This window comes from Dendronephthya gigantea, unplaced genomic scaffold (assembly GCF_004324835.1).
Source record: "Dendronephthya gigantea isolate DGI-Jeju-01 unplaced genomic scaffold, DenGig_1.0 000098F, whole genome shotgun sequence".
In the NCBI taxonomy this organism is placed as follows: Eukaryota; Metazoa; Cnidaria; class Anthozoa; order Malacalcyonacea; family Nephtheidae; genus Dendronephthya; species Dendronephthya gigantea.
In genome coordinates, this window is record NW_021163108.1 from 539,858 (window position 1) to 558,574 (window position 18,717).

The following is an 18,717-nucleotide window of genomic DNA, read 5'->3' on the forward strand; positions in this document are numbered from 1 at the left end:
ACGCAAGCTGGGCCTTACTGAAGGTTGCAGTACGTTGCCTAATATATGTCGTAGTAGGTCACCTAAGTTGCAGTAAGTATTTTTACACAAATATTCCCCAAAATCGTCCTAAGTCGCACTAAAGCCTGATTTCCATTTATAGACGTAATTGTCGTGATTAAGTCATTTTCACCGGCGAGAAATAGTCCGGTTGTAAATTTGTCTTTATTTCAGTATTCAAATCGGCCATTGTTGACTCACAGCCACCTTGACATGTTCTGATGTTCACGACACTCATGAATAAATGAAAAACCAAGTCGCAGTGGTATATGGTATAACGTACTTTGTATATTGCTCTGCTATTCTGGCATTCTTCATGAATTTTTTTGGGGGGCAAAACCCCCGCTATATTGTCAAAGTAAGCTTGGTGGCACGTTCACACGAGCAAATAAAACTTGTCAAAGAAAAACTTGGTCATAGAAAACTTGCTCGTCTTACTTCTATGTATAATGATACTTTGATGATGGATTTACTGTACGTTTTTAACATTAATCTATATTTATCCATGCTTAATATAGTTTTGATTTCTGTTGATGTATCTTGATGTTTAAAACGTATGCTGGCGACTTTAATGTAAAGTCAACATAAAATAATCAAACTTACTTGTCATCATCAGAAAATAGTGACAAAATGGCTGTGGCTTGTGCACTAGTTTGCATTTCACCATACATAATGGTATATGGATTCATTTTCTCACTAATGGCTTCGAATTCTACTAAAAAATACACTGAGTGAAAGTACAAAACGTGTATGTGCGCTGTTTGCCGACCTCTAGATCGGTAGAGCAACTGTTTAGAAACGCTTTCGTATCCGAATATTTTACCCTAGGTATTTTTTCAACCGGCCAAATATAAAATACATCAAGCATTTGAAATAAAGCAAACATGTTTCGACTTAACTATTAGCCATCTTCAATGCGAATGAATAGTTTACTTTATCAAATGTATGATCAAATATACAAAGTAGAAATAGATACAGGCGAGGTGATACTCGATGAATAACATAATTATTTACAACAATGATTGACAACATAACAGGATACAAGATATGCATAATAAGTAGAACAACATGACAAACAAAAATTATAACTGAAAAATAGTATTAAAATGCTGAACCTGTTTGTTAAGGTCTGGTTTGTAACTCTATAAGCATTTTGTACTTTTCTCATTAGCATTAATGCGAATATTATTAATGCGCCTTATACAGGGTGTATAAAAAAAGGTAATCCAACTTCAACACGCTATTTAACGTGAACTACTCAGTCTATGAACGAATTTTTTTCACATTCGGAAAGATCAGGCTTTTAACTATCGGATGACATGTTTTTAATACCAAATGGTGAAAAAATGAGCACATATGAGGCTGATAAAAAATGTTAGTCGCAATCGCATATTTTCACCTTTGAGCCTATAATTAAAGCAGTGCATAGCAAAAGAAAAAAAAAATATCACGAACATGTAACAGCTTGCACTGGTTTAATGCCGCATTGCTTGGAATGTTCTCCTAATATGATTTATTCCTACTTAATATGCATATCGGGTAGTTTATTCAAAAGCAAAATTCTTCAATTAAGTGGCTTTGGCTTGATATTCACTTTTCCATTGGAAAGTGCTTTCAATTTTGTAATTTGTGCTTCAGAATCGTGAGTTTAATTATTGATGCTAATAATTGTATGACCTTTATGTGAATGTGTAATGTCAATAATGTGACCTCGTTTCTATTGAATCCGACATATAGCTAAAAACACCCGTTTTCTTCCTCTTTTCCGCAAACCATTACTATTATTAAATTTTCTATATGTATCACATTAGCGAGAATATTATCGAAATATACCTTTCATTTAAATTTTGAGCATATTTGGCTATAAATGCAGTTTGGTACTACAAGTACACTATAGTTTGATACTATAATATATTATGATTGTCTAAATGCGTCTGTCTTTAATGTGTCTGATCCTAAATCATACCTTCATAAACAGAATTTTTATCATAAGTTTAAATTGCAATTAAGGTGATAACATGTGTATACATGTCAACGCCATGCAATATTCGGTAAGATGTTTTTGCAATGAGTCGTTGCTGTTGCCCTCAAATATTCAGCGTGTAACGTCTGTGCCTTCAACTGATGTGTACTTTTGGATAGATGGGTAAATGCTGTTCTAAATAACGTTTGAAATGATCGTATATATGCATGCGTGTGAAAGTTTAACTTATAATCAGTGGCGTAGGAAGCAAGTTAAAGTTGGGGGGGCACATGCTTTCAGGGGCACTTCTTCATAGAAAAAGGGCACCCTCAAAGTAATTCATTTTCGGTTGCCAAACAGGGCATTTCTTGTCTTGTCTTAAAAATATGAATTTAGTTTGGGTCTGTATTTCACATTTGTAATGCAAGCTACATTGAAACAGCAAATTCGTAGTATTTTCAAAAAGTGCCGCATGGTGCGCGGGACCATGTTGTATGCTATCTTATCATATAAGAAGAGTTTAAAATTTTAACATGAATTTTTAACAAGAAAATTTAGCAACTTTGAATATGTTATAACTTTGACCATATAAAATCTGTATTCGGTAACTTAGCAACAAGAAGACGTGATATTTCCGGTTTGGAAACTTTCGGTATTTGTGCTATTTTTATTGACATAAACGTCGCTATTGGCAAGTCGGGGTTCCTCGAAAAAATATTTAAAAGCTAGCGAATGCTGGAATCCTAAAAAAAACTTACTACATTCATTAATTTAGGCACAAACTCTCAGGGCATATTAGTTAGGTATGAAAAAAGGCACTTTCCGCCTTATAAAAAGGACACTTTTTCTTATCTTCTTGAAAGTTGGGGGGCACGTGCCCCCATTGAATAACCAAATTCTACTTTTGAATGATTGAAAACAGTTGAATTGAGGTTAAAAAAGAGGTCAAATCTGAGGCCGAATCCACAGCTAACTTCACAGTGATGATAAAAATTAGCGGGGCATGAACTTGGTAGACACCGACTTGAGTGAGTGTACGTGTATTCCTCAGCGATAGCGATTGTTTTCCGCGGTATCTGTCTGTTTGGACTATACATTGTTGTCATATTTTGGTCGCTAACAGCGCTTATTCGCAAAATACTTCTTTTTCATCTCTTCTTTGTGGTTTAAGAAGTGCCTCAAGGAGAAAGTAAGTGTGCTGATTTTACCATATCTGTTACTTAAACCGTGCACTTTGTGTTACAATAAAATACGGGTTTCATGCATATTCTACGCAGAATTCAATTTTGTATACATGCAAGTTTATTACCTCAAGCACACCTTCAAAGGAATTTGAATTCGAACCTAAGAATATTATGTACACGAAAAAATCATTCTGTGTACATACTTTAAAACCGACTAGAGTCTAAGGCCTGTTTCAAACGTCGCATTTTGCATGTGTCGAATACAATTGTTTGAATTATCTGCATGCGAGATGCGACGTATGAAACAATTGAATTCGCTGTTTTTAATTGCGGTCGACCGTGATGCTAAATTCGACTGTTCCGGTCGCATTATGCGAGCTCGATGCGACGTGGTTTCATAGGTCGCATTTTGCATGTGTCGAATTTAATTCGCTTGAAGAAAAAGGCAAAGAACGTCATGCATGTTATGATTTTGAAAGGCCCAAGTAAGGAAATATGGAGGCCGTAGACAAAAGATATGAACCAGAAAAATCGTATTGTATTACGTGTGCATAAAGTTGAGAAAATTCATTTGCCTACCGCGTCTCTTTGTAATGGTTGCGCAGTACACGAATAAAACGAAGAATCCCAAGGCTGGCTGGCTTGCTAGAAGCGGCTGGGAAGCAATTGGATATTGCATAAAGTGCAATATATTTACGCAAGAGTATTAGGAAAATAATAGCAAGAAAAGGATTTCTAGAAATATTACATTTTTTATTTACTCCCAAGCGGACTGTCGCTGGTCATAAGGAATAGAGCCCGCCGAACCGCCGAACTATTTGAATTCAGCACATGCGAAATGCGACGTTTGAAATGACGGTCGGATTATTGTTTTAGGGTCGAATCTAATTAGAATTGTATTCGACACATGCAAAATGCGACGTTTGAAACAGGCCTAATATTGCTTGAATGTGGCTTCACAGCAGAACATTATACTGCAGTACATATAGCAGCAGCAAAAGTGTAATGATAACCTTAGTGGAAACCTGGAAGTAAATAAACGTAAATATATGACCCGCAGACTTCTTGATTGAGATACTTTAAAATGTACCATTTCACTGTGGAAATTTGATTTCCCATAAGCTTTCATGTAGGAATTCAAGGATACGGCTACCAGCCTCATCATGCATACTGTACCAACTGTAATAACTGTAATAACTGTATTAACTGTAAAAACTTTAGGGAGTCAATAAAATAGTTAAATTCATAATGAAGTCTTGCGCCCTTGAGCAAAACTTCGTTGGCTTTGGTTAAGCATGAAATTCTAGAAGCATTTTGTTTAATAAAGAAATAGTTACCAATTCCGTTTTGTCAATATCAAGACCGAACTAACAAGATGCTAAACTGATGCTAAATTGAAGGAGTGCATTTGCATTTATTATGTTCTTTCCTACTGATTTCTTTTAAAAGCGATGGTTTTAACGGTATGTGAACATAACATAAACATATATGGCAATTATCACTCGTCCACTTTAAAATAAGGAAGGTACTAGATCAAGTTCCGAAATACAATAGTCCCTCGCTAACTCGAACTCGCTTCATCGAACTTCTCACTAACTCGAACTTAATTCAATTCCCCTTGGATTAGGTGATGTTCTTTATAGTATTTACTCCGCTTAACTCGAACTCCTCGCTAATTCGAATAAATTTTGTTTTCCCTTGATCGAATATATCCGGTTAACTTGAACTTTGGTTTCGAATCATAGATCAGCAAACTTCAAATATAACAGCAAACTTCAGTATAATGTTCGCCAATACACCGTATAGAAAAAGTACACCGTATACATTACTATAGAAACTATCGAAATAGCAACAATTTAATCGGGGTATAGCTGCATAAATGCATAATTATAAATTTTGAAAGATTATTTATAGTGCCACGATGACACGATCGTTATTGATCTAGCTTTTTCAGTAACATCTCTACACATAAACTTCAGTTTCTCTGCACACATGAACTTCAGTTAACTTTAATGTCCAGTTAACTTTTATGGTGTCGCTGATTAAAGAATCAGTATTTCATTGTTATATCAACTAAGCTGAATTTTTTAGCAAATAAACGCATTAACTGCGGCAATCCAATATACGTAAATATAAACGTAACCTAACACCAACCCCGGTTAACTCGAACCCCCGGTAACTCGAACAATTTTTCTTATGACTAGCAAACGAAAGATCGCGGGCGATTGAATCCCACCGTGGCCAAGCTAATTTTTCAGCTTGAACGGTTGCTAACTGACACACCTGCGGCATATGCATGCGCAGATGCACTATCAGTAATAGGGAGTTTTAGCAGTGACTACGAGTACGACTACGAGTACGAGATTCGTCATTCTCGTGCGTTGTTTGCTTACGCCATCAGTCAAAACTCGTAGTCGCCGGGCATTTGAGTACGAGTTTTTTGATAAACTTCGTACTCGAAAGCCCAACGACTACGAGTTTTGGCTGATGGCGTAAGCAAACAACGCGCGAGAATGACGAATCTCGTACTCGTAGTCGTACTCGTAGTCACTGCTAAAGCTCGCTAATATTAATTGTGGAACACCGTTACTCTCCCTACTTAAGTATCGCTCTGAAATACTGACCAGTATAAAATTTAATATTTCTTTACAGAAATTATGGCGGAGTCGAATGAAACAGGTGAATATCTTTTTACTATGAGGGAGCTCGATTACTTTAATACAGGTTATGTCAGTCGAAAAATAATCAATCAATAACCTTTTTCGGTCATTATGAAAAGCCGTTTCCGTATAATTACATAATTCCCCCTTTATAGAGTCTCTCCCACGTAAGTATTATTCTGACTTCTGATCCAGAGGGAGAGCCTCGTGCGATAATTGGAGGATTAGGAGAGATTGAATATTCATATATTCGGTTCTGTCCGACGAATTTCTTTTGTACGCATACGTGTTTTCAATATGTGTTTAAATGAATATTCACCCCCCCCCTCTATACTGATTATTATAATTATTTACTTGACAATTGGTAATTATATGAATTATTTCGGTGATTATTGGCAATATAAGTGCCACTTTCATGTTTCAGAAGGCCTGTTTTAGATGCCAAGTGCCTGATTATGTTCACAAGAACACAAGCTTTACGTGTACATTGTAACGGGGCCGGTTTATGCTGAAAATGCCTTGAAACCCGTCAAATTGAAATTTGTTTGGGGAGAGATTTTTTAGAACTTAAGCCAGGTGATCTCGCACTAAGCTTGTAAAGCATTTTGCAACCAACTAGAAATTCATAGCAGAGAGCGTGTTTTGTTATATTTATATTTCCACATGCAGCGAATTTCAGCGATCGATACAGCATTTTTTGTTTATTACGAAAAGATTGATGGCATAAGACATAGGCCTAGTTGTCTTTTTGTAGAACTTCATACTACCATATATATTAAAAAAGCTATTGTTTCATTTGTTTGTTGGGTTTTAGGGGAATCTGATTTTTTCGGCTTGTATTTAGTCTTGTATTCCGTAGCATTTATCCCCAAAACAGGGAGAAAGACAACTCCCAATTCTAAATTTTATTTATGTTCATGTTTCTAGACCCGTTATCATATTAAATGAACGAATATGCTGTACAATGTCTTGCCTGATAGCTTTTATACAAAACTCTGTGTCTCAGATTTAAAACAACTATCTGCCGCAGGCCTATAGCCAATACTTATTTTGAAACTGAAAAGATTTGTCCACTTTGACGCCTTCGCTACAATATTTGAGAAAATACAAATGCTTTCGCTGCACAAAACATTGCGAAGATCTAGCACGAGGATCGACGAGAACGTCAACGAGGACGTAAAAATGTCGAATATAAATGGCGTGATGCGTTTATAATTATATAGACATGCATGCCGCGCCATTTATTCGGCATATTCTCCCAGACTTTGACGTTTAGTCATCATGCTAAATCTCCCTACATAACTACATTGTCGAAACTTTCCCTGACTGGCCAGGCAGTGACGCGATTTTGTCAGCTCTTCAGGAAAGACTTCCATTTAAAGTGTCTGGCAATATTTTTGCGCGAAGCGACATTTTACTTTTGTTTAAGAGCTCTCAACTGCAACCATCTGGAACAAATTGACCAAATACAAAAGAATAAAGTCGCTTCGCGCGAAAAATATCGCTAGTGGAAAACCAGCTTTAGGGGCTGTTTACATGAGCCCGGCTACCCGAGATTCAACGAAGCGTGAGATAATTTTGAGGTATTGAAATGAGCAGATAACATGATCTTGGCAGTCATATAATCACCACAACAATAGCATTTGCTCGTTTGGTGTAACAAAGACTTATTTCAATACCTCAAAGTTCTCTCACGCTTCGTTGAATCTCGGGTAACCGGGCTCATGCATGTAAACAACCCCTTAGAAAACATTAAACTTCAGTATATTTTTACCTTCAGTATATTTTGCATCTGAAGATAGCAATACCGGTCTTTCTCACAACATAAATAGCTACGCGGAGGTGAGTGCGTTTTGTATTTTAAGGTTTCCTTTGTTCTTTTAAAAGTATAAGAGTAATTAATCAGTGTCATATATAATACTGCCTTTTAGTGTGAAGCCTCCCACTTAGGACAACGCCAAGGTAATGTGCTGAAAACTGGTAATTTATAGTTAATTTTTCTTTCATTCATTTTGTTCGCTATTTTATTTCCTATTCAAAACCCGTTTTCCACTGTGCAAATTATTTAGCCCGAACTGAGTTAAAGGTAGGAAGCTATCCTACTTTTGCGCGATTGGTTTTACCCTAACCAATCACATCACCAGATATCAGATTTGGCTTTGCGTCGAGGGAGTAAATTGGCCTAATCGAACCCTGGCTTAACAGTTCGATACGTTGAGCTAGGTGATTTTCCTCTAACGTTAAAGGGGAGTAGAAACCAAAAGGGATTAATATTACACTAATTTTTATAACTCAAATGTAAATACTCCTGTAACGATTTAATTGAGAATGCACGATAACAGTATATTTTACCTAATATAACTAAAGAGTTTATTAAAGGATATGACCAATTTGCAATTGTTCCATTTCTTGTCCAATTCAACGTCCAATGAAAAACTAACCGATTTGAAAACACTGTCTGTCAACATTTGTCCTATATTGGATTATTATGTAGGTGATCGTCGTCATACTTCACAATCAAGACATCCCCACATATATACTACTCCTAATTCTGATAATCCGTCATACCATACATATGAAGTAAGTACCTACACGCCGTTTGTTTATTTTTTTGACCAATCAGATTCGTTCCCGAAACCACATTTCTTTTTTCGCCAAATCCGATATTTTTCGGCAAATAAGCAAAAGTTTTGCACATTTTTTCTAACTTTTCATTTGGTTTTTAAAATATTTTTTATGCAATAATGTTGTTAGAGTATCTAAAATTAATTTGTGATAATTTATTTGAGGAATTCTCGTTGTTTTCATTGTTGTGTATCTGTTAGAATTTGAACTAATTAAAGTATTGCTTGTATGCGAAACTTCAAGATCGAGCGTTTTCACAGATTTTCTCTCTGCTTTGTCTTTAAGTAAAATCATAAAAGATAAACAGTTAAGATTTACATTCATTTAGTCGAAACCATGAGGATGCACGATATGTAGAAAAACTGCACGAATACTTGGTTGGTAATACTACAGTACGAACATATGGCTGAATTGACTTATAACCTAGTTATAGTTCCCTTAATGATCAAACATCTGGATAACTATAATCCGCTATCAATGAAAGCATAGCCGGTGTCACTTTTTTAAATTTTTATATTTGGTTTATGTGTCCATTGCAACAATAAAGCGTACCACTAGGCAGTCAGACATCCTTGATTCGCCCTCAGAAAAATTGTTACACCAATATATAGTGACTGTGTATAGATAAATGCCTAATTGGTGCTTTTTTGTAGAATACAAGTCGGAGCTACGTTGGGCAAGAGAGTTCATTAGACCTTTATGTCACAAGCGGGCGTCAAACAAAAAGGGGTGAGTCGAGAACCCATAAGGTGTTTACACATATCGTAGATATATATTTTACATAGATTCACTGATTAACCTATGTTGTAGTGTTTTATATTTTAATATTCTACACCAATGAATGCTCGCCATACAAAAGAATAAATAAATTATTGGCTTTCGATTCGGGCACGAAATGGTATTAACTAGGTTGTACTATTTTGCTGTATAGTATAGCGAACCCTCTTCGCTCTGGTTTAAAAAAAACTGGAAAAAATCCTTTTGGTAAGCAAGATCAGACAGTGTGTAAATCTGGATTGCTAATAATTTTTTCTACGTATTATAGCACGTAAAAATTTAAAAACATATGATACTTATGAAATCAAGGATTGAATAGATGCATAGGGTTGGATTCTGTTGATGATTTGGTGTGTTTTTTTCTGGCGTAAGAATAATTATATAACAACTTTATAACAGAAAGTTTTAAGCTTTTACGCGCTTTTGGGTAAGTGCAAAACACGTGACAGTGGAAAGCAGCCCAATTTAAGGACATCCTCCCTCTTCAATGATATCAAATGTCTTCTAATCTTAATCTTTTGCTTTAGAGGTCAGAAGCAGTAAAAGCAGCACAGAAAAGTTAATCGAGGAATTTACAAAGTTAAAATGCGAGGAACGAGATGCAAAGGAAACCCACATCATAAATGATCTTTTGAAGAAATCTGATACTGAATCTCCAATATTAGATGGACAACTTGATGAGCTGGCAATGTTGGCCTGCTGTGACAGCTCTCGCGTAGTGAAAAGGGCACTTGATGTTTTGCTAAATGAAATATTTTTAAACATTTCAGATTTATCGGTAGATCGTTGCAAAAACATATTGCAAGCGGAAGAAGCTCTTCGCTCGAAGTTTTTAGAGTTCATGAGAGTGGATCGATTTAAAGCAAAGTGCCATAGGATGACGACATACGCTTGGCTAATCACGTTAGTCCTTCTGAAGTTTGACGAACAGGAATTTGCCAAACTCAAACCAAAGATAAAAATATTTGACCAAAGTTTAGTTACTCTCATGAAGCAAACAGGCAAGAACGAACAAAATCTTTACCGGTATGGCATTTGTCTTGCAAGAGAAAGTATCAAGCGAATTCTTCAGTCTTCTCCAAAACGGAACGTGAAGGAATCTCTCTTACTTAACATTGCAAAGTGTGCGAACCTTCTGAAGGGCAAATTAGACAAGGATGAAGTGACGAAGCTCGGAAAAGAACTCAATGATGCAGACAGCTGGTTGAATATTCATGTATGCCTTGTATTTCTGCAAGATTTACCCAAGGTATAGGTTGATAAACCTAGCTACTTTCTTCTGCTTAATAGATAAGAGGCATATATATCACTTCTTGTATAAACGTAGAGCTAAATAAATTTCGACTATAGAAAACAATATCTGCATGCGATTTTACGAATGTGTTACCGTTTCTCACTAATTGTCGCGTAAATTTCATATGCCCCGTATCTTATTTTCCTGAGTTTTGAAACAAGATTCTCAAAGTATTTGTTCTATATTAAAGGTTATCTTCATTTAAAGCCATGTATTTAGAAAATTTACCTTTTAAATTGTTCTAAACATCACCAGAAATTCAGGACATTAATTATCATAATACCAGGATTTTGCAATCAAAGATGGCTGCCTTGTTATAATAGAATTACGAGACAAAATTTGAAATAAAGAAACTTCTATCTTACATATTGCAGTTGCGGAGTTCGATTTAAGACGGACAGAAACTCAGTACTTTTATGACAATTTTTTCATATATTCAGCTCACAGTAATGTCATCTCAGCAACGCTTTAGCTCCTTGAAATATAATGGTTAGCAAGTTGCCGAAATGACATTACTGGGGAACCTGTTAAAGGTAAGATTAAAAATGAAAAAATTGTCATAACAGTACTGAGTTTCTGTCCGTCTTAAATCGAACTCCGCAACTGCAATATGTAAAATAGAAGTTGCTTTAATTTTTAATTTTTGTCTCCTGGCTTATATAATTCTATTATAAAAAGGCAGCCATCTTTGATTGCGAAATCCTGTCATTATGAACGTTTATGGTAATTAATGTTCTGAATTTCTGGTTATGATTAATTCATAATTTTATTTAGCAGCTACGAATTGAAATGAAGGCTATAGGCGACATGTATTTTTTTTACAATGCAGCATTATCATTTCAAAGACAACCCAAGACCTGTGATCTTAATGCAGATGTTGGTTGCAGACTATCGCGAGCGTTCCAGCTCAAGCAAATTCAAGAATTTCATACGAAATCCAAGATCTGATTGTCTGTTTGAGCTGTTGGTTTATCGGGTGATGCTTAGGTTGATTACAACATCAAAAAGCAAAGGTAGTATAAACATTTATTACGTTTTCTGAAAATCCTAGCAGATTGGTTTAAACAAACCTGAAACCTTAAAACAATAGCCTGATGGATACATTAGACTGATTTATTCTAATTATATATCTCGGTATTCTTTTTCAATTTTACAGCAATAATTGAACAAGTCTTAACCGGAGAACAAGGCTGCCGTGGAGTGTTTAGAAACTGGGAAGGCGATAAATCAATGACATCGCCCCTGGGTGAATTTGTGGCAAACCTTTGTGAGCAATTGTGCGAGAGAGCGGTCTTCTTCTCAACGCCCCAGAATATCAAAGAATTTCTTGATGGTAGGTGCATCGAACACTTATCCATTCTTCATTTATGTTCGAGGTATAGAGATGAAATATTCGAGATTTTACAAATATCACGAATTCAGCAATTGGAGCAACGTGTCAGTATTTATGATGCCTTGATGAGTGGCCAAAAATGCCTGTTGAAATTGCACCTGCATTCAAAGGAAGAAATGTTGGAAACGAAACCTGTTGCTGCCCCTCTGCGAGAAGAAATCGAAATCCTTGATCACTTGCATGCTGTCAAAAAACCATGCGAAAACATAGTTCGCCTGCTTGGCTTAAGCACTGATTCTCCAATGCACATGATAATAGAGAGACCAACGAAAGGCGACCTATTGACGTACCTTCACGGTTTCACGCAACCACTTAAAGTTGATGTGCTGCTTCACATTGCCCAAGATATTTGCGAAGCTATGATCTTCCTCGGTGAGAACAATATAATCCATCGTGACCTGTGTGCCAGAAGCTGTTTTGTTTTTGATAAAGAAACAAGCGGAAACGTCCTTGTCAAACTTGGCGACTTTCACTTTGCAACATTTTCCGATTCGCCTCAAGATAAAGATTCTCAAAATCAATTTGCTGTTCGTTGGATGGCTGTTGAAGTACTTGGAGACGGCGAATTCAGCGTTGCATCTGATGTATGGTCTTTTGGTGTGCTATTGTTTGAGATTTTCACATTTGGTTCTGAACCATATATCAATATGCCTGACGGCAAGGCCTCGGATAATGACGAGGACTTTCGACAACATGTAAGTACCATAAATTAGCACGATGTCCAACAACTACTTCTCTACACTTCTTCGGAAACATAAGCCAACATTCAAACAGGGGTGGAATTATAAGTTGAGAAATATATTTGTCAAACTTGAAACTGAATTCACAGCTAGTTCATCTGCACGCCTAAGTCTGGAATGGAAAACCCTGGGTACGACAGGATTAATTAAAAACTTCTTAAAAACGTACACGCCTCCTTCTTGCAGGTCCTTGATGGCAATAGAATTGAACTTGATTCAAAAATCCCTGATTCAATTCGAAAAATGATTCAGTCCACAATGAAAAAGAAAGATCATAGACCAACGTTTTTAGAATTGAAAACCGGTCTCAAGGAAATGAGATTTGATGATGGTATGTTCTTATTTTCTTGAAGAAGAAGGTTAGATTTAAAAAAATATAAAAAAATTCTAATAATTAATAATTCTTTTGAATCTAAAAATGTAACAAAATGCCACCTTAATTAAGATGACTGCCTGCATTTCACAATTCCCCGCGGGGCTTCCTCTGAAATGCGGCTATATATAAGATTAACCCTGATTGCACTATTCTGGATTCACTAGGGACGAAATTGTCGTTTGCAATGGTCAGTAGCAAATGCCTGCTAGTTTGGCAGGTTTGGTATGTTAGGTCTCTGACGTTGAAAATCCATACAGCTTTTTAATATTCTGCACATTCTACTCACTCCGAAAGCATGCAATCTAACGAATGTAATCTGGGGGATTGAAATTGACTCGATCGAATTTGATGAAACTGGGGTTACGTTTGATGAAATATTTTTTTAACTTATTAATTTTGCTTGGCAGAAACACCTTGAAAATTAGATACAACATGGCGCGATGTATGAAAAGGCGCATTTAATTAGTCTTATTCACACAGTAAAATCGCCTGAAAACCTATCCTGCATGGTTATGCTAATATTTTGGTGTATATTGACTGCGATAACAATGAGTTTTCAAATGAATAATTATGATTTATAGTAACTTCCAAATTTGCATTAAGGTGTGCCGATACAGTTTCTCGAAATTTTTAGATGCTTATTTTAGAAAGGGATAAGAAGCGTCTAAATGTTTTGATATAGAAGGATTAAGGCTAAAAGTTAATATACTTTGCAGGAAACATATCTAGAGCGCAAATGTATTCAGAACTTGTGTCTGGCACCCGTTATCGTGGCAACAGAGACGTTTCAAAATGGCCCCGAAACAGAGTTTATTATAGATGCTTTATCGATTAAAAAAATCTGTAATGGGGACTTTTTAAATAGAATTTTTTTTAAGAATTCTCCTATTATTATTCCTTTCAGTAAAATAATTCCATTACATTATTATTTAAAGGTACATACATGTATCCGGCCCACTACAGAAAATTACCTCGCGCCTCATTCCGTGTACGTGGTAAGTATTTTTGGATATTCCTTTTTATTAAAAAAACCCTAGCTCATAATTGAATTCGAGGAAGGAGAACGCCTCCTAATCGTGACGTCACGGCTGGATGTTATGAGTTCAATGATGTAATTGATGTTATGTCATTTCGAGATTTTTGGATGTAACATTTGCCTCGCTTTCGTCTTTTTGCGTATGCTCCGACTTTCGGGTTTTGTGCCGTCTCCTAATTTCACGTGCTTTCCGTATTTTGCGATAATGCGCTGTTGTTTAGGACCGGGCTTTCGGCTTTGATGGCCTGTTTATTAAGAAGTTGTCGGAATTATATGTTTGCAATATGAGTGAGGATTCTTATCGAAGCATCAGGGGCCGGTTGTATGAAAGCCGGATAGCGCTATCCACCGGATAGTGATTTTTTCAATCGCTTTTAAATCACCTGTTGTTAGGTATAACTTTGATTAAATCTTAGTATTCCTAAGTCGATGATCCTCTTTAATAATATTTAGTTCCAAAGCTGAGATTTTATAGCTTTTCAAGCATTTTTAGAACGGTTGAAAAAATCACCATCCGGTAGATAGAGCTATCCGGCTTTCATACAGCGATTTCTAGCGATGTTTTAACCATGAGAAATCCGGAATATTATTTGTTCACAAAGTAAACAACGTTTACTTCTTGAAGAATTTCACAGCAGACTTTAATTCGCATTGCCTTGAGGATTTAGATCCACATCAAGGCTAACTACAGCCGACCACCGAACGCACTTGCTAATCTTATTTACATGACAACTGTAATTCTTTATCGTTCCGATCTCCGCCATGAAATCAGTATGTTGCTAAAAGACCTGGGGCCAGTTGGATGAAAACAGGATATACTGTTTTTTCAATAGCTTTAAAATCGCCCGTTGTTTGCTATAACATTGCTATTTTTGGAACGGTTAAAAAAATCACTATCCGCAGTGGATAGCGGTATTTGGCTTTCATACAACCGGCCCCAGACAATTGCAGATATTATAATTATGCCAACATCTGGGTTTCGTTCATCATTATATAAAAGGCATTAACCTGTAATCGATATTACATCTCTGTATCTCAATCAACGGTGTAAAATAAATTAAGTATTGCAAAATGGTTTGAGATTCCATCAACCTGTATGCAATTCGGAGTAAAAAGATATAAAAAAAACTTTTGGAAAATACCGGCTTTTTTTCTTCCTGAGATTGCCGCCTGTCACTATTCCATTTATAACGTTTGGGCTTTGAATGGTCGCGCTTATAGTTAGCAACTAATTTTGTGGTTCTGAAACTCTCTGTAGATAGAGGAAATTGTGTTGTTTTTATAGATGACATAAATGGCTATACCGTCTTATCCCGCTGGAAAATCGACTAAAATAGAAAAGAATAAACGTCTACTTCTCTTGCATAAATCTCATCTTAACTTTCTAGCGAGCTTGCGTATACAAACTGTTTCGTACCGTTATCACCGCACGGGATACTTTTTTCACAGCATATATATAGTCGCTGCAAAAAATTCAGACTAGATTCCTATTACCACAAAGACATCATTCTTAGCCAGTGGAAGATATCGTTTAATATTTTAGGATCATGATGTGTTATAAGCCGTTTTAATCCAAGTAAAATAAGTGTCACTCTGTGTCCTCTGCTGTTTCTGAGATTAGGATGGATGTTTTGTAGCAATTACCCATCACTCGTCCAACTCGCTGTAGATACGCATTTCCATAGATTATTCGAAGGGAAATCAGAAACTGCTGTTTTCCGTAAACCCACCAATGCGGACAAATATGTATCTAGCTTTCTGTCGCACCATCCGACCAGTCATAAACGTCCGTTACAAGAAACTAGTTTCACAGATCTAAATCCTTAACATCTAATTACTCGCACTGCCATAGGCAAAATTTCACTTATTTACTGCTAACGAAGGAAACATTATGTTTTGTGGACCCGAGACCTGAAATGTCGAGGGTCCACAAAACATAACGTTTTCTGAGTTCTCGATAAATACGTTTTTTTATTATATACCACTTGTCAAAGAAAAACCAAACTACAAGGTGAACAACGAAATATCTATTCATAAAAGACATAATTTCAAATGGATAAATAGTCAAAAGGTCGCACGTCCAGGTGCGCTGCGCGTGATTAATAATGGTAATAGAACGAATAGGAGTGCAATCAATGCCAAAATCATACGAGTGATTACAAGCACGAGTATGATTTGGCATTAATTGCACGACTTAATTCGTTCTATTACTTATTAATTATCCATCTTCTGTAATCAAAAATTCTGGTCATTTTCTTCAGCAAATATATCATTTAAAAGGTCAAAATTTTCAAAATCATTGTCAAATTCCTCCATTTTTAAAAATTTCGCGCCCCAAAAGAAAACAAATTCTTATTTTGTATCCTGAATGCTGATTGGCTACTTGTAAAGCTATGCTGAATTTCATTGGCTGTGAACAAGAGTGCGATTACAGCTCACCAAGAGTGCGATTAATGATTAATCGCACTCCTGTAAACCAATCAAATTGAAGTATTTGACAGTGATTACAGAAGATGGATAATTAAAGTTGTTATTTCCCATGAGATAACACGTTATCTCATTTTGCAGGGGGTCGCGCTGGCGACATCAAAATTTCGTCACTCTCGCATGATTCGCTCTCGACCAATGAAATGCTACCAACACCAAACTTTGACAAGTGGTATATAATAATGAATTTTGTTTGCTTGTCGGGAAGATTCTCGCTTCCAATATTCCATTCGGAAATTTAGCTTGGCATCCCTTGCCCTCGGCTCTGCTCGTCGATCTGTATCTAATAAAATAAAATGTGCATGCCCTCCGTGGAACAATCTTAATCATAGCTAATTTTAAGAATTTTTTATCACTGCACATGTCATCACAATAGTATAGTGGAGAGGGGGGGGCATGATAAAAATGGTCCTAACTGGAAATTGGTAATTTAAAGATGGGGAATTGTAGGGGTCTGCAGGACCTCTGCATGCAGACAACAACTTTCAACAGTAGCACAAGCACTCATATGCAACCATGCATGGTGCTTATATTTATCTATATAAGCGCCCTGTGTGCTACCTGGCAGATGTTAACGCCTGGTAAAAGTGAACGCCTGCATGACTACTTCAATAACTGTTATTTAGTTATTTAGGAATAATGATAATCCATTTGCAATAATTTTTCGACAAAAGCTTCCAGCGCATGCACGCGCAAACTCTTATTCAACACAAAATTATAGCGATAACGTTTACACCAAAGTGGTGCTTTATTACACAAGAATGGTGTATATTTACCGACTTTCGGCGTAAATTTACGCCAAAGAGGATTAACTTTAGCTATACACTTTAACCGGTGTTGAGAAAACACAATATTGGTGTAATAATACACCTCGAAGGGTAAATTTGCACTTTGTGGGTGTAATGTACTGATTTACACCAAAATTGTGTGTATTTACACTTATTCGGTGTTCGCTGGACACTTCGAAATTTAGACTGCAGTACCTCTTGCTTTCTGTATTTTTGAGTATGGGTTTTTGAGTAGGTATGATCTTAATTCGTAAATATTTTCTTTTATAGAGAAAAGTGACACAAAGAACACTTGAACAATTAGTATAAATTGAGTCTACAATCCTTGTTGTCCAGCCTGACTTCTATAATTGCCGCCATGGGGATCGAGTATTTTTTTCAATAAACGAATGGCAAGCCATACTGTTTTACATTTACGCATACATATTACTGCATGTTGATTTACCATATATAGTATTAAAACTTATTCGTTTGCCGATTTTGATGAATTTAGAGGCAATTTTTTTACATGCCATACAGGGGCGAAGTGTGACTATATCTTAACTGGCAACCGCCACGTTTTACCGTCATGTTTTCACAACTCGTAAATAAGAACAATACGCACCAACCAACCAACCCAAAAGAAATGGCCCCATTATGCTAATTAAATTGTAAATAGTAATGTTTCCAAACATTGTAATATAAATTCAAAATGTATCAATTATATCATAGCACTATACTATTCGTTATTGGGAATTATTATGGGCACGAATTTGATAGCATTATCGCATCGTAATGTAGTACAAGAAGTTGTAGAATCGACAATTAAGAAATTATGAAGCTCGAAAAGCAATCCCTGAGACCCAGGAATGTTCGCAGCAGTAAAGAGTGATAACGGTGCTCCTATACAACCAACTTCTAAATGAACGACAGATTGAATGAGTATGAGAAAATAACAAATCTTGTTCTTCAGTTGAGTTGATTTAAGAATTGTCATGACAAGAAGATTTGGTGCACCATTGCTATCAGGTTCAGTATAAGACGGTTGAGATCACTAACAGGCCATTGATTGATGACAATGGCTGCTACGCGGCTCATTTCGTATTCACAGGATGAAAATCCTGTTGCAAACCATTGCGTCCTTCCAAAGACGACGCATGTTACGATGAAAGAATCTGAGACTTTCATTTTCACGAACGCTAATGATCGCTAAAGGCAAAACACCGAATCGCGGAGACAGCAAATCACCGGCTCACAGATGAGGGTATGCATCATGTATTATTGTACACATACAGGTGCCTCGTGAGACTAAAACGGCTGCAAATATTAGCCTTTCAACGCTTACTTTCCTTGTAAAGCTTTTCGTCATATTATTA

The 18,717-nt window shown here is 36.3% G+C and overlaps 1 protein-coding gene across 1 annotated transcript; it reads left to right on the plus strand.

Annotated features, from left to right (window-relative positions):
* Window positions 1-3,005: 3,005 nt before the first annotated feature.
* Window positions 3,006-17,802, plus strand: LOC114534205. Its single transcript, XM_028555762.1, has 12 exons — window positions 3,006-3,191; window positions 5,839-5,865; window positions 7,627-7,688; window positions 7,778-7,808; window positions 8,341-8,426; window positions 9,125-9,200; window positions 9,776-10,497; window positions 11,372-11,555; window positions 11,699-12,630; window positions 12,862-13,006; window positions 13,987-14,046; window positions 17,633-17,802. Exons 2-12 carry the CDS (start codon window positions 5,844-5,846, stop codon window positions 17,656-17,658), a joined length of 2,346 nt encoding a protein of 781 aa, XP_028411563.1. The 5' UTR covers window positions 3,006-3,191; window positions 5,839-5,843; the 3' UTR covers window positions 17,659-17,802.
* Window positions 17,803-18,717: the final 915 nt, after the last annotated feature.